We start from the raw sequence: 23,101 nt of genomic DNA on the forward strand, positions 1-23,101 counted from the left end.
ATGATAACTGCTTCCATTATGAAGTCGACAACTGAGATCATTATCAGACAACAAAAGTGCATTCATTGGAGTTAAACTGATAAGACTTTGGCAATTGGACACAAATAATGCAGAGACATAATTAGCAGATATAAAGAGTGAACCATAAGTAATGACATTAATTTCAGAGGATTAAGTTACTAGTTGCTAGTTTTTGCTTCCTTTTCGAGATAATTTTTTTATCAAACATTTCATAGTGTGTTTTGAGAAAGCCATTGATTTAATTCCCATTATGCTCAGACATACTGTATTTAATGATTGGAAAGAATTTAGTTTTAACCTTTAAGTGTGCAGAAATTTGATCAGAAGAAATGTAACTTCGTTCTGAAAAGGAATTTCAAAATGTTACATTTGTCCAGATCAAATTTCTGCACATATAAAGCAATTTTTATCTCGGAAAGGAAGAAAAAACGAGCAAAAATATTCAATTTTTTTGTTTGAAATATCTCAAGTAATAACGCCCTGAAATTAATGACATTGTTTACTGTTCACGCTGTAGATGGGGAGGCGAGACCTGGAATGTGAATTGTGCGAGAGGGGAAAGAATGAGCTATCAGAAAGAGAGTTTTTTTCATGATGGTTAATATAAGACGAATCTACCGACACGGAAGTTCATCTCAGACTAAAAGCTATAAGTTCATTTCAGACTAAAACCCAGGATCACATATATAACAGATTGGCCATCCCCATGTTAAAATCGGTAACATGTGGAAGAGAACAACCATCAGGATCGCCACCGTTGATTGAGAACAACTGCTAGATAGAAGTAGCCTAAAGTTGCTCCATGCAATTCAAACGAGAGAGTTGCAAAGTGACTTCTTATGCAGTAGCTAGATGGCAGGATCGTGAAATTGATCAAAGTTATTGCTATCAAAGCCTATAAGGCTGAACAATATATTATAATATAGGCTATGATCTGGGCTAAAACCTATCTTCTTTCTCCTTAGCCATAGCTGATGAGCTATAGCAACGGGACATGACTGATTACAGGCCAGGTCTTGCCTCCTCTACTGTAGCACGTTCAATTCATAACTCTGAACGATATCCGTTTATTTGGGAAATAAAAATATACTTATATATACAGGGAATCCGACAAGGGTGTGTTCTCTCTCCCATTCTGTACAATATCTACCTCATCAATCATCATGTCCATGGGTGGGCAACTCGTGCTCTCGAAGTGTGAACACATCCTCAGTGCAAGTAGAACGGACTCTGTAACTGTAGTGTCTGTATACAAGTTCGCTCACGTCTGCAGTAAGTGGCGGCTCGTTTTAAGTGAAAAACAATATAATCCCCAGATCATTTCCCTTTAGTGATGAGTCGAAAGAGAATGATTTTTATTAAGAAAGGAGGTAAAGCTTGTATTATGTTCTATTAACTTTCTTACGCATGAAATTTTATTTTACAAATAAACACAGTGAAGGTTTTAGTAAAGAAATACTGTCTAGATCTGGTTTAGAATAGCTAAAGGTAAAAATGGGATATCAACAAGGTGAGACATATCAAATATCGTTAGCACGTTGTGCGTGCGAGTTACAGAATTGCACGACATAATATAATTTTGATCAACTAGCTAAGAACATATATGGATAAATTTGAAATGTGGTAGTATCATGTAGAACACAGACAACTTCACTTTCTTTGACTATAAACTATCTTGAAAAGTGATAAGAAAATCTTCTTATCAAATATAAGACCCTACTTCAAGACCTACAGCAGAATTCACTGGTAAGTGACAATTGACAAGGAATCGAGATTTTTCTGAAATCCTTTTGGTTTACAGCCGATAGAAGATCCTGAAAGTTTATAGCTTGAATTGATAAATCTGCAGAACAGCGCGCCACTCAGATTCCAGCGAAATCAGAAATCGAACTGTTCGTAATGCTGCCTAAGTCAGAATTTCCAAATATACTCTTTGCTTCCATATATACTGTATGTACCTGAGTAAGAGTTTAATGCAAGAAAGAAGTGTAAAAGCTCTCAATGTACAGAAAGAACTTAGAAGTAAGTTTATTTCATCTGCCGTGACATGTGAAAAATACTTCCTTGAATTTGTGTTTGTTTGCAAATATATACTATTACATTTCTGAAAACAGTGGGATACTCTTTAATGCATAAAGATTTGTAAATTCTCGCGTTCTTTACTTCAAATAAGACATGTAATAAATATTAACAAATAGTATAATAATAAATAAGTGTTGCAGCTATGTTTGTTGTCTCTTGAAAAGGTGTATTCAGGTTGTGTTTCCAGTACTAAATTAATTTACAAAGCTAGGAAATAATAACATTTTGTTGTGTATGCTTAGGTACAGTCTGTCTAAAATGACTATAATTATTGCACCAGCGTCATTCTGAAATTCAAATCATGCAGTAGATATCACGACCACCTGCATGAGCCGTCAGAGCGCACCGTGGCAGTGAACTGCTTTTGCAGCGAAACTACAAACAACTTGTAATTGCTGCGGCTGGCTCCGTCTGTCTTTCTCTCTTTCAAGGTTTTTTAGTACTTTATGAGCACGAGTTGCCCATCCATGATCATGTCAGACTCGCCCAGTACGCCGACGACGTCGCTTACTGGGCAACACACCCCCGCCTATCTTCCGCCAGAGTCCAAATAAACAACACACTGCGGCAATTTACGGACTGGACCAAGCTATGGAGAATACAAATAAATACACTCAAAACACAAACATGCGTACTACGCCCCTCCCTCCGCTGCCGAATAGTCAACAGAAACCCCATTCAAATTGGAACAACACTAGTCCTCCTCTGGCGCCAGCTCACCTACCTAGGTATTCCAATAAATCCCAAGCTTTCCAACAGCACCTGGGAAAAATTAAACATTGTCACAAAAGCAATAAGCTACCTCAGTGGCATACACCGACCAGGTTGCTCAACTCAAACTCTATTCCACTTGTACAAAGTATTGGCACAGTCTACTATATACAGTCACGAAGCTTGAGTTTTGAGGGTGCTATACCTGGTAAGGTTTATCTTGTCTCAGTAGCAATAAAACCAAGTCCCTTCGAATGAGGGTGGAGATTATAGGAGGATTGTAAATTTTCAGTATTCCTTTCAAAACCTTGTCATTGTACAGGCTACCGGAACTCAATTTCTTGAAAGACAAGCTCAGTGACGGAACTACACAGTACAAAGAGAGATATTTTGTAATTTTATTTTGCGCTACAGAATGTATCAACTGGTCCCTTCCGCCACTGGATGGATGGACGGCATCGCTCCATTCCCCCATCGCCATAACAATACAGACGAAGTAAGACATATCTCCTTTCTCTCTCTTTTCACAGTGAGACAAGATACTTCACATAGACTCTAGAAACAATAGACTGTGACGGTACTATTTTGCATTGCCTGTAATGAGGCGATATTAGCGATCCTAGTGGTGAGCAACTACCTAATGTTTGCATATTTACTACGTATTGAGCTTCGCGACTGTATATACTAGACTATGGTATTGGTTCGATCCCTCTACATGCATCCCTATCTTTTCCTAACACAAGCGACCCCATGCCACAGAATAAAATTTGAGGCAAGGGAAAGACGCATCCTCAGAAACATCGCCAGACTTCCAAGGCTAGCACCAATCACACAGTATATATAAGAACAAACCTCACACCCCTCTTCACACACTTCGAACATATAAACCACAAATACACTTTCTTAGCATTAAACAGGCAATATACATAAAATCTCTTCACCAACTCACCAAACACAAAAACAGAACCACTTGAGAAACTAATCACCTATTACAACCCACAACAACATAACCACTAACAACAAAAGCCGTAGCTTGCCAGTACGGAGTTGCCGCAACCTCCAAAGAGAGGCGATGATGGATCATAATATTCAAGTTTTCTGTCTAACTAGCGACATACTAAAAATAAAAATGAGGCGATAGCAAAACTCAAAACTCAACTGAGATTTCCACTGCATTCACTATCACCACAATAGACAAAAATTTATAATATTTCCTCTTTCTAAATCCGGCCAAATCAGTACTATGTTTCAACATACACTCTCCCTCCAAAATCCGATTTGTCTGGCTGTTGTCAGCACATGACACGATTACATTTGTACACACAAAACAATGTACACGACAGCTGAAGAGGGCAAAAATAAGATCCTAAAACAGCCGCCGTTAATACAGGGACATCATTTTATTTTTACTAACATTTCTAATATTAACCTGGCTATACCTTTGGATGAACGGTTGCTAACCTCTACCACGACTCGAGTTAGATGATACTGGCGTAATATACTATGTATAGGAGGGAAGAAAAGTAGTTCATCCATTTACGTAAACTAGGAAATATCGCGATTTTGAGTTTGATAATTTTTATTAGGTTTTTGTTTAATCAAAATACAGTACAGAATTAACAATGAGTTTTTATACTCACGAACTGAGCTGTCCATGCGGACGTATTCATTATGCAGTGTACATTATACTTTCTATAGCACATTAGCGTACACTATAGAGAATGAAGTTAAATTGAAAAATAATCAAATATAGATAATTAAAAACATTTTTGAAAAAGGTGGCCGTTCATTTCGAGACAGGCTTCAGTTCTAAAGTGCATATTATCGCACTATAGACTATTGCACCTAATTCTAATTACCAGTTTCGTCTTTCGTACCAGTAACTCATGTTGAAATAATTCTGTACTTATTCTATAAAAGAGTATGCCTACCTTACGTACTGTAAATTCAATCTTAACTTCTGCCCGATCCGACATCTACTGTCCGTCCAAGTGGTTATGTCGCAGGGTCGTAGAAAGGGGGGAAAATCACATGACAGTTAATTACTTTACGAGGCCCTTTCATTTAAGTTATTTTAAACACTTGTATAATATTACGTAGACGTCCAATTCCTAACAGAAATTAATGTTCTCAGAAAAGAGCTAAGACAGCCCAGCCACTAGTCTTTACAAAGAGGCGAATAGAAGCGGGTGGGGGAAACCGGGATGCGACGTAGCAAATGGACGACAGTACCTATGCGAAAATGATTCAATATTGAAAGCTCTTTTGTCACTGGAAAACGCGAACATATTTTTGGAACGTACTGTTTACTGTGACCGTAAGACTACTATGACTGTATACGCGGCCTTGGTTCTATGTGGAGGATAGTTGAACTTCATTAGTAGAAGGGATGGTAGTGAAGTACATTAAAAAACTCAGGTACAATAAAAATTGAAGTAAAAATAAAATGATGTCCCTGTATATATGTATGTTAATACCTATTGTATCAATGGCAATAAAACCTTTGAATTGCAATTGCAAAAATCCAGGGACGGGGAAGAGCCTCTCTCATTGTCAGAGAGCTTAGCTCTTCCCGCTACAGTTGCTGTTGTACGTATCTACTAATGCTGACTGCTCTGTTTATAATACGAGCTCCCCATCCCTGGTATAAGCGTATCTTACGGGATGGAGGTAACACAAAAATTTCGCAACCTGGCCGAGGACGATAGAATTTAAAGAGCGATAACAGTCGTAACATAGTTTCCTCCGTGAATCAAGTAAAGTCGGAGGCCTCTGCAATATAGGCCTATTAGAAAACCTAAAAGAATCCTAATCCTGATACAGGGCTTCAGGAAAAGTCAGCCATTTCTAACCCAAACAGATTTTCGACGCTGGATAACCTCTTCAGTTACCAGCTAGTAGTTTCTTACGTCTAAGTTATACTTGGTTATTATATTTTCATTTTACAACGTATGTCGTTTTGAGTGTCTTAGCTAAATTTGTTGTATATATAAAACATTGTAAAATTCATTTGCAGAACCAAAAATTACATATTCCACTCAAATATCTGCATATTTAAATGACAAAACAAAATTATTTTAATAATGTATTATTATCATAATTCACTGCTCTTTAAAATTGACTCAACAGTTCGGGGATTAAGTCAATAGTTTTCCCAGAATACGCCCTGAAATATTTCATATAAAACAATTTAATTTCGAAATGGGAGCAAAATGAGCAAAGTTTTATTGAACATTTTTTTGTTTAAAATATCTCAAAGAATAATCTCCTGAAATCAATGACACTATTTATGGTTCACCATGTATATATAGAGCGTATATATTTATTTATTAGCATTGCAATTGGGTATACTCCCGGTGGTAGTGATAGGGGCCTATATCATATAAAATAATATTACAACAATTACAGGGCTACCTACAAAAAGAGGGTGGCTCCATTTTTTGGTAAAATTAATGTTTTCCTCCTTCCATACGTTAAAGAATATGCCCGATTTTTGAGTGCAAGAACGGTGTGATTCCGAGCATTTGGTAGTAAGTTGCAGTGGAATTGGAGCTGAACTCCCAATCGTTTCATGCAAAAAGGAATTAGCTCCAGGAGAGGTTATTTAGCGTCTGAATGAGATGGTGGCAATGACGGTGAAATGAGGCCGGGGTCCAGCACCGAAAGTTACCCTGCATTTGCTCATATTAGGCTGAGGGAAAACCCCTGAAAAGACCTCAACCAGGTAACTTGACCCGACCGGAAATCGAACCCGGGCCACCTGGTTTCACGGCCAGACGCGCTAACCGTTACTCCACAGGTGTGGACAGTCTCTTATATGCGGGTAAAAGACGCTAGCCCTAGGGTGCACTGTGCTGATGGCCTCTGATTTATACAGTAAAAGTAAATCCATGGCGCTACTGCCTTTGAAGGGCCAAGACCGTCCAGCCGGCTGCTGGCCTCACGTCCACATGCCGAAGCAGAGGTGGACGATCATACAACCAGAATGGAGATATCGTGTGGTAAGCACGATGATCCCCCCAGCCGTTACAGCTGGTTTGCGAAACCGGATTTTCGCTACCTATCGTAGCTCCCCAAGTGCATCACGATGCTGGGTGGACACCAGTCCCATACACTGGCCGAAATTTCATGAGAAAATTTCTTCCCCCATGAGGACTCGAACGGTACTTCAAAATTATGTTATAAATTTTAGTCCATAATTAAGGCAGTATTTTCTTTTTGCCTGCAATATTGTGACGCATTTTGCCATTTCAAAATATTACTACTGTAAGCTTTTTTTGTGGAAGGAATTTAATAATGTATATTTAAAAATTTGTTTCAATTGAATTTCGTTTTCGACATCGCAATGACTTCACGTACTGTACAGTAGCTCTATCTGTCCCAGCTTCAGTTCTAGTAAGTATGAAACTTCCAACCAGATCGGAAAAAGTAAACAAGACCTAGCCTGTTTCCCCACCTCCGACCAACACTCCCCTATCAGTTAACCTGCTCATCTCCCCCGTCGGGACCCGAACTTAGAAGTCTACTCATTACTCAATATTACATTATTACCAGTGACGGCTCGTGAGATTTTAGCTTGGTAGGGCTAAAATTTTCAATATACAGCATTATTATGAATTATGTACCACAGCGAAAATTAATTATATTAATAAATTTTACCTGTATTGAAGCTGAAGCCATAATTAACCACTCGTCCAGTCCTTTTTGGTTCTGCTGCTGCTGTTCTTGTTGTCGTTTATATTTATGTTCGTTTATAACAAAAAGTTTTCGAACACTATACACTATAAAATTTAATTTAAAAATACTATAGTGGTTAGTGTTATTAATTTTATTGGAGATAACATTTCACTTTTCTATTCACAATTTTATTTGAACACGAAGTCTAGCCTTCTTTCTTTGCGGCTAGAAAATTTATTAATCACTTTAGCATTGAAATTAACAATATTTTCAATCATCACTTTTCTGCGCTTAACCAGGGCGGGTAGAATTAAGTGCTCTAACTTAACATTGCTAAAGCAGCATGACGGTCTTGCATCATTGTACTACTTAGGAAAGTCTTCCCTCTTCTTAGCGTAGAGAACAACACCTTTCACGCTGAGCAGTAGTCATGGGAGTAGTAAGAATTATTTTGAGGAAAGTGAGCACTTCTGTGCAAGAATCGCCGATTCCTGTATCCAACATGATTTCGTACAGTACATTTTCATAAGTAAAGAAATATTACGGAATTCTTGCCTCTCGCACAAAACAGATAGGCCCTAGTTCTCTTTACACAAGAAACAATAAGTTTCAATGGTTTCATAAAGTTCAGCTGATGTAATTAATAATGTCTTTGAAAAGAGAGAAATGTATCAATATTGCTATCGAAAAATGCTTATTGAAAACAAATCTCTCTTTTACCTGATAAGAAATGCTATCACACACTTCTTCCGCAGAGACAAGATTTTGGGACGATGATCACGTAATGGAAGTTTAAATTTCCCGCAAAATTTAATTCAGTCTATAATTTTCGAGAGAATTTCTCGACTGTTTATGTTTGTTTGCTATCTAGTAACTACTGTCACTTAGCTGATTTGCGATGTTTACTTCCCCTAACATAGTCAAATCAGTGACATAATTAATATGTTTTGCAGAATCTTCGTGTTTTCTTTTCGGCTAAATTTTTAAAATCATTTACCCCCGCTTTTGTTCAAGGTGCATCACCTCCGAAGTTTCCAAACACTGAACGCGGTAAGCAAAACAGCGTATTTTTTTTTTTTCAGGACAGCCACACGACCATTTTTATGCTTATAATCTTATAATAGAATTGTAATTTCCTGGAGTAAGTTTGATTTCTGCTTGATAATGCCTAAGAAATAAGTCAGGAGCAGTGTCACGACCTAAACTCTTTATTTCGCTCTTCCCTGCAAAAGACAGCGACGAAAAACTATTTTGCAGATATTTAACACTGTTCTGATTCATATTCGTCTTAAAACTGAACCAGTTTAAATAAGCACACTGCATAGTCTCAAAAACACCATAATATGACAGCACATTCACTGAAAAACAATGTTTTTGGCACAATAAATAAAACACAACACACCACGGAAAAAAATGTGACATCACTATCTGCTGCTTCACGTATGGTCTGCATCCACTGCAGTCCGAAGCTGTTGGTTAACACAACACCATTACCCCCACACCACCTTTCTAAAAAAGCACAGTACCATCGTGTGACGTGGGCACAGCCCGACCCGTTACGTATAGCTTGACAAAAGTATCTGGCGGCAGTGCACTACGTATAGCTTGACAGAAGTATCTACCGGCGTTTTGCTGAGACGAAGGCAATAGAAATAAATAATATTATATTCAATGCATAGGCATATCTTTCAGGAATGGCTTACTATTAGGTATGACTGCAGCCCAGCAGCCCTTATGGGTGCCTACTGATTATTACGTACTATTTTAAACAATTACTGTTTCGTGAAATTGATGAACAATATATAATAATTATTCATATTATGATATTCATTTTCATGTTGGGGGGGGGCTTAATATGGGGCCAAAACTCCCCCTCTGGCACCATCCCTGATACCTTACGACATGCAAGCTCAATCGACAGATGATATCATACAGTTGAGTCAAGATATCTACAAAAGTGCGACCAGACGGACTTAAAAAAATCATTTCCCATATAGCAGTGATAAGGCACAATAAGTCCACTAGAGGTTGCAGTTCTAGCCTTTGGATCCCTCCTCTGTGCCAAAGACAAACATGAATGTCGCTTTCTGCTGGGTACCTTTCGGTGCTGGACCCCGGACTCATTTCACCGGCATTATCACCTTCATTTCATTCAGACGCTAAATAACCAAAGATGTTAATAAAGCGTCGTAAAATAACCTAATCAAAAAATAAATAAATAAATGTCGCTTTCCGTTTTATTGTGTCGTATCAATTGTCATTTGATACCGTATTGTTTTTTATGTAGTCAGCAAATTATATGAAGTATGAATACAAGGAGTAAAGTATGAAAGACGAATAACATGAAAAGTTCGAGAACTAACGCAAGGAAAGCAAATCCCTTTGTCTCTTGACTAAACTTTTTGTGAGGAAAAAATCCACAAGTTGCGAGTTTGGAAACCGTGGCCCCTATATCTACGCATGCAGCATAGAGAGTATGAGGTGCAGTGTGCATTTTAATGTGGTAGTCTATAAAAGACCTTGCACTAATAACCAGGTCCGTGTTTAGGGGTCCTTATGCCCTTCGGTAAAAAATAATTGTCGTTTCCCTTCAAATGAAATAGGCTATATAAGATTTATTTTAATTTTGACTTCTTGCACTTGACAAAAAATAAAGTAAGTTTTTCCAATAACTGAAATTATAAATATAAACGATTATAACTTATAAATGAAGTTGTCGGAATGACAATGGAATAATTAAGTCACTTGTAACAAAAATGGGTTGAATATACTTCCATATACAAGTTGTCTTTTTTTTCCCCCCTTCTTTTTTATATACCGTAATTTATTGCTTCTGCTTAATTCTTCGTGTTTCTATACTGATAACAACCCTGGTAGTTGTTCCCTATCGGAACACAAATTATTCTGAAAACATCAGGTACTTACTTCACTAATATTCTAACCCCCTTAAATTTACATGAGTTTACAAATAGTTTCTTCAGGGACCCAAACACTAATTTAGATCACAAGGGGCTTCCTCCTTGCTCTGTCATTGGTAAACAACAATTTATACTCTAAATCAAAGATATATCCATTTCAACTAAGTTTCCAGAATTTTGCCATCATCTAAAACCTGCCCCCCAGGCAAGTTTCCAGTTTGCCACCTCCTACATACGGCCCTGCTAATAACAAATATGTATAAAATATTAGTGTCTTATGTTTTTTTATATAAATACACATTATTTGTACACACTTGAGGAGATAAATATAATTTATTTAACATTCAAATAAGACTTGAGTGTCTTCTGCTGAAAATCGAGATGTTTTTAGTTATCCACATTCAGTATGATTAAATTTCACGTGCAGTAACATGAGAAAGAAAGTGTTGTATAATCTACATATTTATTGTAAGAAGTACTGAATGGATAAGGTTGGGAGTTACAGACCAATTATTTAGTCCTGACAGCTCAGCGACGCGAAAGAGGTGAAGTAATAGGAGGAGTGGGGAGAGTTCCGGAGTAGAGATAAGGGCGAGCGGTCGGTAAAGGAATGCAGTACAGCTTCATTGTACTGGAAACATACCGCTCTACCGCACGCATGACATCTGATTGCTCCGAAGGCAAGCGAGTGAATAACCCAAACACCCCTTGGCGTAACTAAATGGACTCGCCTGACCAAGGCGCACATTGCCTGCGACTGTCAGGACTAAATAATCGTACTGTAATTCGAGAAACGATAAGTACACGAGATGATTATTTACTCACAATTTCTTAAAAGTTAAAGAAATATAATTTATTTCATAGTCATAAACGATTAGCAATATAATTGTACAAGTTTACATTAGCTAATTGGAATGTAATAAAATTCATTTAATAAGTTTTACATATTGATTTCAAAAATTATAAAATATTAGCTATATAAACTAAAAATTACAATTGTGTAATACATTTTGCTATACACGATTCCTTTCAAGGTACTGTAACAGTTTTATAAAAAATATCTTCGTACTTTACATACATTATTGTATGAAAGAGGAAACGTTACTAAATTATGTATTTTTTGTATACAGTATAACAAAAATATACATTTTATGTTTATACAAATTTTATAAAATTTGTTAAGCTTCAGTGAGGAAATACACAATATCACAGTATTCAAAAGTTTCATTCTGGCAAGTTCGCATATTTTAAATTTCAATTGTCCACTGTATATTTGGCCACTAAGATGGCAAGTATTTATTGTCGTTTTCCCTCTCGTGTACATCATACAATCACAGTCTACTATATACAGTCACGAAGCTTGAGTTTTGAGGGTGCTAGAAACAATAGACTGTGACGGTTCTATTTTGCATTGTCTATAATGAGGTGATATTAGCGATCCTAGTGGTGAGCAACTACCGGGTATCTAATGTTTGCATATTTAATATGTATTGAGCTTCGCGACTGTATATACTAGACTGTGATACAATCCTACAAGATGGATGGAGACAGCGCTGCAATTTCAATTTTGTTACTTCGTTATTTCAATCAATTATAAATTATGACACATCATCTTTTCTTCAGACTGTAAATAAAATTGAAATGACACTGTGAATTCATCTAATGACGTTTCTTCACCTGAGACTTGCTTTCTCTTAAACAGAAAAGTTTCCTCAGAGCTGCAACGTATACTAGGGAAAGAATCAGAACATCTATAAATACATAAAAATATGCAGCGTATGAATTTACGACAGTTAACGGAATTTCGATTTCATAATACAAATAATTTTTGTAATCCGTCTGTCATATTGATGGAATAATGAACGAAAACACTGTCTCTATGTGTAAGGAAGTGGTAGTTTTCATCATGGGAAACTGAAAATAATATGCATTTAATAAGTACTCAGCATAAAAATCACTTACGATACTGGAATTTTCCTATTGAAGATGAATCACAGACAATGCTTTAGATAAAATAGAACAATATTCTGACTTTTTAAGGGCCTTCAACCATCCTGTTATTTTATCATAGCAATACTAATGGTATTGTTAGACCTACATTTCTTTTAAAGTTTATATTAAAAATATTTTTCTATAAATCTTAATAAAATTTAAAAAAAATTAAAACTGCTTTGTTTCGTAATTGGGTATTTTGATTATTTTATGCACTAACACTGAATTACAATTAGAAAATCTCTGGCTTCCTTATCAACATTATAAAACATTAGTAATATAATAACAATTAATATTAAACAAAATCAAGCTAAAGCACATACTGAATTAAACTATAGAAGACCTATTATTAAATGCAGTAAACCCTCGTTAAGACGAACCTCAAGGGATTGAAAAATCGCCTATCCGTATTAATGAAGTTCGTCTTATCCGAATTCTGATCTATTTTTGTTAGATTGAATCCACTGTCACTTTTTCAATTCAAAACACTTTCTCATGGTTTGTAGTTCGTAATAATGAATTTCGAATTACGTAATTGTGAACCTTTCTGAATATATATCATCAATACTTACTGTACGGTTTAGAGAAGTCTCTATATCTGGCCTCTTTCCATATTTTCCTTGGTTGGTCCAAGTGTCTCTTCTAGATAAAGGGGTTACCCAGTTTATAAAAATTATCACTTTTATTACTACAATGAATTTAATTTAATTCACTTCTAACTCACATATATTGCCCTCATATTGTTAAAACATTCGAGAACCTCAGAGTCCACTTGTTTATATTTTGCTGCATGAATTCACTTAATTTTTCCTTATGAAGAACCGAAAGTTGCAGAAGCATCAATTTTATCTCTGTTTTTTTTATTATGTTCGAAGGAGTAGATTTTGGAATTTAAAAATGTTTTGCAGTTTGAGTTTTTTTGTCATACTATCGTGAGACACTTCATTCAAAATTTTAACTTTAGTTTTGATTTCTATAGATTTTTTCTTATTTCATTCATGTCGTTGCTTGTACTGTGTTATTAACCCAAACACTGGCCGTCAGAAAGTAACAGTTAAATCATGTAGCATTCAATGACACCTTTCGAGATAGGACACACAGAGGACGCTACTGGTTTGGTTATCGTGGAAAATATAGCAGTATATATTATGCGTGTTATAATGAATATCTTGAAGGACATTTAATGTCTTCACTGTAAAAGCGAGCAAAGAGAATTCCCGTGCAATAAACTGTAAAGAGTATATATAAAAGTTGTCTTTTGTTCGTTTTAAAGGAGTTGACAAAAATCTGGGGACCGAAAATTTGTTCTTAGTTCGTATAAACAGAAATTCGTATTAACCGAATAAAAATCCATTAAAATCACTGTATTTGAGCTGGGACTGGGAAAATTGTTCGTATTAAGGAAGTGTTCGTCTTAACCGAGTTTGTACTAACGAGGATTTACTGTAGTCAGAATTTGTGTCTCATGATACAGAAAAGAGTAGCCTCACACTTCTTTCCTTTCCACCCATCTCAGGATACAGTTTATGTATAATCTGAACAACTACAAATGGCAACAGCAAATGATGTTTAGTAAATAAATGTTGTGTCATATTTCTCTTAAATACTGTAAAGGAATTTGTCTAACCTTAGGATATATGTTACCATTAAAACCCGAAATCCGTCAAAACCAGTTTCAACGTAAAAACTAGTTTAAACAAATGTAGATAGGCCCTAGACAGAAAGCGAGTTTTCATAACGTCTAGAATCAGTGACAGGTTGCATGAACCCTTTTTGTTCATGCTTTTGTTTGTTTAAACTAGTTTTTACTATTAATATTAATTTTAATATTAGAGGAGAAAAATTCGCTCTGGCGCCATGGATCGAACTCGGGTCCTTGGTTCTAGGTACCAAGTGCTCTCACCACTGAGTTATGTCGAAGTCCAATCCACAGCACCAGATAGAATCCTCTCCTCCATTGTTTTTTCCCTTTGTTGCCTGACTCACAGTTGGACATGTATGTCGACATTTTATATTAAGTCAACTGCCATTATACAAGGAGCACACGCAGTTGAGTAACTTGGTGACCAGGATTCCACAGTAATATATACAGTAATCTGTCCAGTAATATGCACTGTTGCTCGAAAGATCTACGTAAAGATTATTATTTTTTTTTCTGTAGGAACAAAAAAATAATCATCTTTACGTAATTTTTACTAGTTGAAACTCGTTTTGACGAATTTCGGGTTTTACCGTAACATATACACATAACCCTGTATGAAATGCAATCTGCAAAATCTTTCAAATAATATCATAAACAACACTAAGGTCCTTGTCTGTTAATATGTGCATATTTTGCTACAACGTTATCTACATCTTTGACGAAGGTTATACTTAGAGTGACAGCACAGTCTAGTATATACAGTCACGAAGCTCAATACGTAGTAAATATGCATCCATAGATAGTTGTTAACCACTAGGATCATTACTATCGCCTCATTACAGACAATGCGAAATAGTACCTGCACAGTCTATTGTTTCTAGCATCCTCATAAACTCAAGCTTCGTGATTGTATATACTAGACTGTGGAGACAGTTTGTACAGAATTTCTCATACAAAATAATTGTTACATTAAATAACACGTAACAAGTGACTCATGTTTGGACATAAAATTGATCTGAAAATGTACTACTGTTATTCATTGCAGCATATATGAACTCTCTCTTCAACAAAAATTGCGCAATGGAAACCAGTTTTACTTACAATGTCATAGAAATGTGCTGCAGACAACAGTAGCTTTATAAATTTAAAAACTGATATAACATTACTATAGGGATTAACTTGAAATCACTGTATGTTCGTACACTCCTACTACAACTTTATTAGCAATTTTTGTGTAACAAACGAAGACATGTCCAATATGGAACCTGGCAAGCTGTATTAGCAGAATGCTGCTGTTTTCAAATGACGATATTTGAATCAACTGAGACTGCTTCGTTACTAGTATTTACATACCTAATAAATTACTGGTACTCTTATGGAGCCATCCCTGCAGAATTATATAAAGTCAATTTGATATTAACATGTTAACAACGTTAAATGAAATTTTGTATAATATTTTGTAATATAAAAATATAATATGTACAACTTACGTTTCTAATATTACAAGTTAAAGGATATAAACTCTCAAGTTACAGTTTTAAATCTAACTTTCTATTGTAACATAATTATTCTATTGAAAATTTTTTTCAAGGCGAGATCAGATCCATCACAATTTAAAATACATTACTGGAAGATAGTTGTATCTGCATTTATTTGTTCACGATGACCATCTTGCAGTGAAGAATTTATTCAATTCTTCTTAAAAATAAAAATAGCAGCCTTAAGTATAAAACCTTAACCCAGCATGTACATACACACCAGTTCTAGTTTCTGGTTTGTTTGTAGAATATCGGCGTGTGTGTGTATGTATGTATGTATATATATATATATATATATATATATACTCCTATCCCCCTTCAATATAATCCCTGTGCTTGGTACTGCGGCACATTCGAATTATAACAGTGCTATCTTTATTATAGAGAGACCTACCGCCTAGTATTTACCTTGTAATAAAATTAAGTCGACACAATATGAAATTTAACTTGTTTGTTAAAAATGGATGGCTGTTGAAAAAATTACGTTTCAAGGATATTCATGAATATGTTCTAATTAATAAATATATCGTAACATTATTAGTATTATAAAATACACAAAATTTTAAATACCGAATAATGTAAATTGTAAACAATTTTAATAATGACACCTGCCTTGACAAAAATTCTGTGTATGCCACTCATTATGTTTGAGACCTCTATCATTATATTAAATTTAAGCTTGTTTTCTTTCAAAACAACGCCAATCCTTGTCTAAAAGTTAGTGATACTGTGCATGCCACTTGAAAACTCGCTCAGTCCGTAGAGAAGTGGATAAAAAACTAGCCCAGTACTTTCATAAAAATGAACTTAACACGTTTTGGGATTACTATATATATATATATACACACACATATATATATATATATATATATATATATATACATATATATATATGGGACAATAATTACATTAAACCTTATTTTATGGGATCATAGTCCTGTTGCAAAAATTTTCGTAATTGGAGTAATACACAATAAAATCATGTCTTTTCCAGTTTACTGATTAAGCCCATGAATGTCGTATCATGCTGTGTTTCTAATACCATAGGCCTACATGGAGTGAGGTTGACATTCTGTAGGATTGCTAGTCTGAAGAAAAATTCAGTTCCAGTTCAGAAAATGAGGCTATGGGACGAGGAGGAAGAAAATAATATTAAAAAAAACTAGATGATGGTGATAAAGAATGATAATGAGACCAAATGAGGATGTTGCTAGAGAATGAAACTGAAAACTTGAAAAGAGATTTAAATTTGCTAGTTTTTCAAAGTTTAGGTCATATTATATTGAGATATTTTTATTTTTCCACTGTAGAACATCTGAAAACTTGGGATCATAATATTGAACTTGAAGTCACACTAAATTTCGGTTGTGACGGTAATTCTATTTCATATTGAAAGAATGGATAGCTTTGCATAATAAAGATTGTTATTGTTATTATTATTGTTATTGTTATTGTTATTGTTATTGTTATTGTTATTGTTATTGTTATTATTATTATTATTATTATTATTATTATTATTATTATTATTATTATTATTAATAAAAATGATGTTTGGAGGGACCCCAATTCCAATTCCTATGGGCTGCTCTGTGCAGACTGTTCAGATATGGCTACTAAATAGAAACACTTGACTGCAGCAGTGCTGGTGATCAAATATGTACCATTCCCAAAAGACAGTCGCAATATATCGCAGATAAAAGATTATAAATAAGAATTCAAATACAACTGATATACTTATTTCTGGAAATAACCTATCAGTACCTAAGGAGACTTACCTACTTAAATCACATAATTTACACTACACAGATATTATAAGCTGCATCGCTGTTATTTCTAGCAGCCAATCACGTTACAACCTGGTTACATTTAAACATGCACGTCTTATCATTGACCACTGATGACGTTATGCACTTCCACTGCTGCCATATTTAGTAAACAGCTGTTAATATACTGTCCTGCTCGATGGCAAGTAGTTATACCGTATACAATGTGCAACAACACGTCCAGCATAAGGCACAATTACAGAGGAGGAGGCACGCCGAAAATAACAGCAATGCGGCTTTTTTTTTATATACAATCCCAGATCACTATATAACAGACTGCTCGTCCCTATGTTAAAATCAATAGCACTTTGAAGAGAACAACTGCCAGGATCACCACCCCTCCGCAACGAACACAAGATGGCAGTACAGTCGCTAATTTAATTCAAATGGGAGTTATGACATGACTCCTTATGTAACAACTAGATGGCAGCATAGTAAACCTGACAAAAGTTGTTACCGTCAAAGCCTATAAGGCCGAGCAATCTGGGTATATAATTATGATCTAGGATACAATGCACGATGACAGCTTTTTGGAGGAAAAGTGAAATAACCGGAAGGTTATCTGTGTTTCTCATTGCTATTGTAGTCGAAATTACGTTTGTACCAGTGGCGAGGCATGACATGTTTGTAAATATAAGGGCACTTACGCCACATTGATAACCGAAAAAAGGAAATTATCGTCGTCGTCAATCATCGTAATCGTCGTCATCATCATCATCATCATCATCATCATCATCATCATCATCATCGTCATCATCATCATCATCATCATCATCATCATCATGTTTTTTGAGTGGATGCAAATTGTCCTAAGTATTATGATGCATACCAGTTTATTTCTATTTGAAGTCAATTCTGTGATTCTTCTTGTCTAAAAATTCAATAGCGCACTTGATGTTTCAGAATCACCACTAGTCTCCTTTCAATAGCATCATGGAAAGCTCAGTCTGTTCTGTGACTGTGTACTTCATAGATTGAAGCAACAGATGCAGGAATTGAAGTTTTGATGCTTCTGGTAATGATCCATTCAGGCCACTAGCGATCAGATAATGGAATACACTAAACACTGATTGGTCCCTAAATTCATCCGAAGAGTATATCATGGAGAGTTCCGTTCCTAGTTGTTCGCCATAAAATTTCATCAGAAAATTAAAAACAGGAATGTGGAAAATTCGTTTGAATATTAGATATACTTAAAGTAATTCAGAAGACAAAGCAATTCTACATGATTCAACTCGGCATGTCTGTTACGTAAGTACGTGAGTTAGTAACAACAATTTCACAAAACAAAGTATGGTATGACTATTGTGCCACCCACATCAATTCGTTGCCTCTTTACTTTCTTCCAGATCAGTTTTAGACCAAATATCATCAGACTAATCACGCAGTTCCTTTAGCTTACTCTAAAATTCGCCAATTTTTTTCAAACAATAGCTTATATAAAAAAAAAAAATTGTTTGCAGAATTTTGAAAAGTTCCGCGGACTATGGAGTCACATTTTCAAAAACATTACGCAGAAAATTAAAACTGAATTTTTTTTAAGTGTCAAGAAAATCTTTTTGCACACGTTCGAGTTCCACCATCCCACTGATTGGCATTGTCTTTCCTGGGTTTTAAAAATTCTTATGGCTTGACACAAACTCGATTATTCCACTGTTATAAAACCATCAGGTGTGGGATATTGAAGAAAAATGTAGTTTGACGAATTCAACTAAAGCATTGGCTCTCTTAGAGGATTTGGAGAAAAAAAAACGTTAAACCGGAAATTGTTTGGAAAAATATGTTATATTCACTTATATACTCCATAGATTGCATCAGTACCAAGTTTAACAATGTAAGAAGAGAGCTACCCTAGGGTATATATTTCTTACAACTTTCTGCAAACAATTATGTTTCCAGTCATGATGGTACAACTATTGCACGTCTGAGCTACAAGTTCATTTTCTTAGGTAATTAAATTCATTCATGCAGTTGAACAGATGTTCTGCTAAATTAGCAGAAGTTCGACCACCACTAACATCAAATCGCACAATTTTTTCATAGACTTCATCAGTCAATTAAACATATCGGAAAACAGTCAAGAGTTTAGAAATGTCAACCATTTCATCCATAACAGCTGAAACATATTTATGATGTCTTCTCCACTTCTTTTACAATTTCTGCATATACTCGTATAAAGTTAGCAATGGAATCAATGAGATTAATTAATTTGAATATCACTTGAAACACCTTGGAAAACTATTGCTATTTCTAAATTATTTGATAAGCATTCATCCTTTTATGATAAAAAAATATAACAATTCTCTATTCTCTGAATGGGAGGTCTTCTGAAGCTACGAAACAAGTGACATTAATTACTGTAAATAACTTACAGTGTGTCCATTTTTCTTCACTTGTTCATTACTTTCTTTTTTCTATTATTGTATTATTTTCATGTTGTTTAGTGTCGATTTATTATGCTATTATTATTATTTTTTTTTTGTAATATGTTAGTATTCTGTTCTTTAACTTTTTGTTAAATTTTAACTGCTTGTATACTTTGTGACCTGATAGAGTGTAAGAGAAGGCCCTATGGCCTTAACTCTGCCAGTAAAAATAAATAATAATAATAATAATAATAATAATAATAATAATAATAATAATAATAATTATTATTATTATTATTATTATTATTGTTATTGTTATTATTATTATTATTATTATTATTATTATTATTATTATTATTATTATTATGTTTTTACACACTTAATTTCAAAGAATTACTCAAGCAATTCTCGTATTTCCAAATTTAATTAGACTCATTGCAAATATAAACAGTCGCATTACCATTTAAAGAGTAAGTTACTAAGGCTCTTGGAAATGGCGAACGTCATTCTTGATTTTCGTGCTAAGATTAGGAAGTTGTGGCGTGGGCCGTCCCTGTTTTATTATATCACACTTCTTGTCATATTGAAATCCACCAAATGACTGCTTCCACAAACTTTCCAACACACAATTACAGTCCGAGAAATTAATGGGTGTTTGAAGAGGCCGCTATTCCTCCACATTGGCCCAACAATTCAGTAATTCATATGCACACCACTGAAGTAGTTTAAGATTCCGAAATTTAAAAATATTAAACCATTTCACATAAGAATGAAATAAATGCAATAATTACTATATATTATGTTTGATAAAATATCACTTTCATCAGTGTAGCTCAATACAAATACAAACTTAAGATCAACATTCAGCTAGCATAATTGCAGACAACATATGCTCGCTTACAAGAGCTCATTAAACATATGACTATCATTGACTCCTGGCTTCCTGCCGGCAGCTCTGGCTGGCCAAACAAAATAGAAAATACTTACGGTGCTTGTGCACTTGTACCTAGTCAATAGCTCACACATATTACAACTGTACTGTACTGTACTATGATTTCAAATTGTAAAAAAATATTAAAAAAATTACGTTTTCTTATTTAATAGTGTAAGTGGCGCTTACAAAAATTACATGTGTACACCTAGTCACTGGTACATACAAAGAAATGTCAGTACAGGGAACATAAGCATTATAAGGTTAATATGATTTAATTTTTATATCTTAGCTATGTACTGCTTTCATTTCTTTTCATGAATAATGTTGAAAATGGTACTGGGCAAAAAGAACAGAAGTTTAAGTTTGGAAGAAAAGGACAGTGTTAATTTCTACCATATCTGACACTGTTATCACTATCATGAATAATACTTATGCACTTCTTTTTCTAACGAATTGATGGTAACTTCGTTAATATCCACAAACCGCTTATTCTGCCTGCTGAAGTAGTATATGTTACCTGTGTAGATGTCAAACCAGAGAGCGTGGATATGCAACTCATGTCTCTCGAGGCGCTTTTTAAGGAATCCATAACTAGCAATGTTCTGAAGCTGCTGCAGACAATTTACCTGCAATATAGTACAGTTTCATAAATATACAGATATAAATAAGCTGTTTACCATGTATCTCTTGATGTTATTTTGATATATTTATCCATCGACTCCAAAGCCACCATAAAGCTGTGTCCTCAAATAAACAGCATAAACAATGACAGTAAATAATATAAAACAGGTTCTCAAACATTTAAAAACATAAAAAAACTATTTTGCAGTGGGTCCCATCACATGTTGGTTTCATATAAAATTAAATAGCTGATAAATCTCCTACACCAGAACACTGAAAAAATTAATAAGACACAAAACAACAGAATTGCATAATAAAGAAGTATCCCAGCTGTCGAAAGGAAAGAAATGGTAAAACATCCATGAACTTTGGAAAGCTTATGAGAAAATGTCAGAGGAAAGTCGAACAGGGAGAAGAGTACGACAAGGATGCCCTTTACCACCTACTCTGTTCAACATCTACTTGGAGCAGTGGCAGTTCCACGGAGGGGGGGGGGGGAGGGAGGAACGTCCTCCTCACATTTTCTTCTTTTGAAAGTAAATATCAAATAAAATATGTGCCTTGAAATTCGAGGAAGATTCGATAATTTTTAAGTTCACAGCTATAAGAAAAACTTGGCTGATCGAGTTTTAAACGTTGTGCGCCCATGTGCTGTAGAAAACTGTGAGAAAGATCCGACATTGTCTGTGTGGAGGAAAGACACTCCATTCCTCCTCTACTGCAGTTAACACACATAGACAACAGTGCACTAGCGGCCAGAGAAAGAAGCAGAGTTTTAAAGCATGTAAATGAAAGGAGAGGGAGGAGATCCTCCTCTGAATCAGCGCATGGGCGGGAAATAGAAACTGACTGGTCGTGCAGTAAGCTCGCTACCGCTGCCATCTAACGATGCTGCATTCAACTGGACTATAACACATCTAGGAGGAGACACAACAAAAACAGTTTTAACGCAACGCTATGAAAGACACCATGTAAACTTTTTTTAAATTATAAATCAAAATGATTATTCATTGCACTTTATATAGGCTACTATTCATGGTTTGAAACTTTCGTGGATATTTGAAAGTTAAAGTCGGGTTTATGTAAAACAAAGAAGAACCTAGTTCTACGTAGTTGGCCCCTGAAATTCACTTCTATTCATTGTTTACTAGACAGGACAACAGCCAAGTTGTCAGTTTTGTACAAATATATTTGAAACTGAAAGTAGGTACTCCAAACTACATTATTTTTAACATAAAAAATTAATCGGCCACCAGCAGCTTTGAACAATAACGATGGTATGACTTTACAAGAACTGACATTCTTCAAAAGCATGTGATACTGAACTTGTAAAATGTACATGTGGCAACACAGACCACGTGGTTGGGTGCAGTGTTCTCGCTTTCCTCATATTATTTCCCATTCCCATTTCCATTTCTGTAAAACGGTTCCGGTTACGAGTTAGTAGCTAGTCTCTTCCAACACGTGTGATGCTATAGTGTGCTCGAAAAAGCTACAAGGTTGTGAATTTCCTTGTAATTGTTAATTTGCGCAATAATTCAACAATGAATGGAAGTGAAAACATAATATATTTTTACAATTTAGGAGATTCAGTTTACAAGAACAGATTATTGTTATACAGAAGGGAAGGCCAACCCCAACATTACCTGGTCTTACATGTATGCATGTAGGCTAATTTGTAGCATGTTTCATTCAAGAAGGTGTCATTTCGTGCTGTTAACTTCTTTCCTCCTCTTAAGAAATATGCAGGAGCCGCCACTGACTTGGAGGAATTAA

General features: G+C 35.1%; 1 protein-coding gene across 3 annotated transcripts in view; it reads right to left on the reverse strand.

Annotated features, from left to right (window-relative positions):
- Positions 1-11,247: 11,247 nt before the first annotated feature.
- The window catches only part of CAHbeta (carbonic anhydrase beta), a 45,068-nt gene continuing 33,214 nt past the window's right edge, over positions 11,248-23,101 (reverse strand). For 2 of the 3 annotated variants that reach the window (XM_069820523.1, XM_069820521.1), the window contains exon 5: positions 20,115-21,330. In XM_069820523.1, the coding sequence (XP_069676624.1) occupies positions 21,121-21,330 (210 nt within the window). In that variant the 3' untranslated portion in view covers positions 20,115-21,120. Of the gene's footprint in view, positions 15,431-20,114; positions 21,331-23,101 lie in introns of those variants that run through there. The other variant, XM_069820522.1, reaches the window with a different exon arrangement.

This window comes from Periplaneta americana, chromosome 3, assembly GCF_040183065.1.
Source record: "Periplaneta americana isolate PAMFEO1 chromosome 3, P.americana_PAMFEO1_priV1, whole genome shotgun sequence".
Lineage (NCBI taxonomy): Eukaryota > Metazoa > Arthropoda > Insecta > Blattodea > Blattidae > Periplaneta > Periplaneta americana.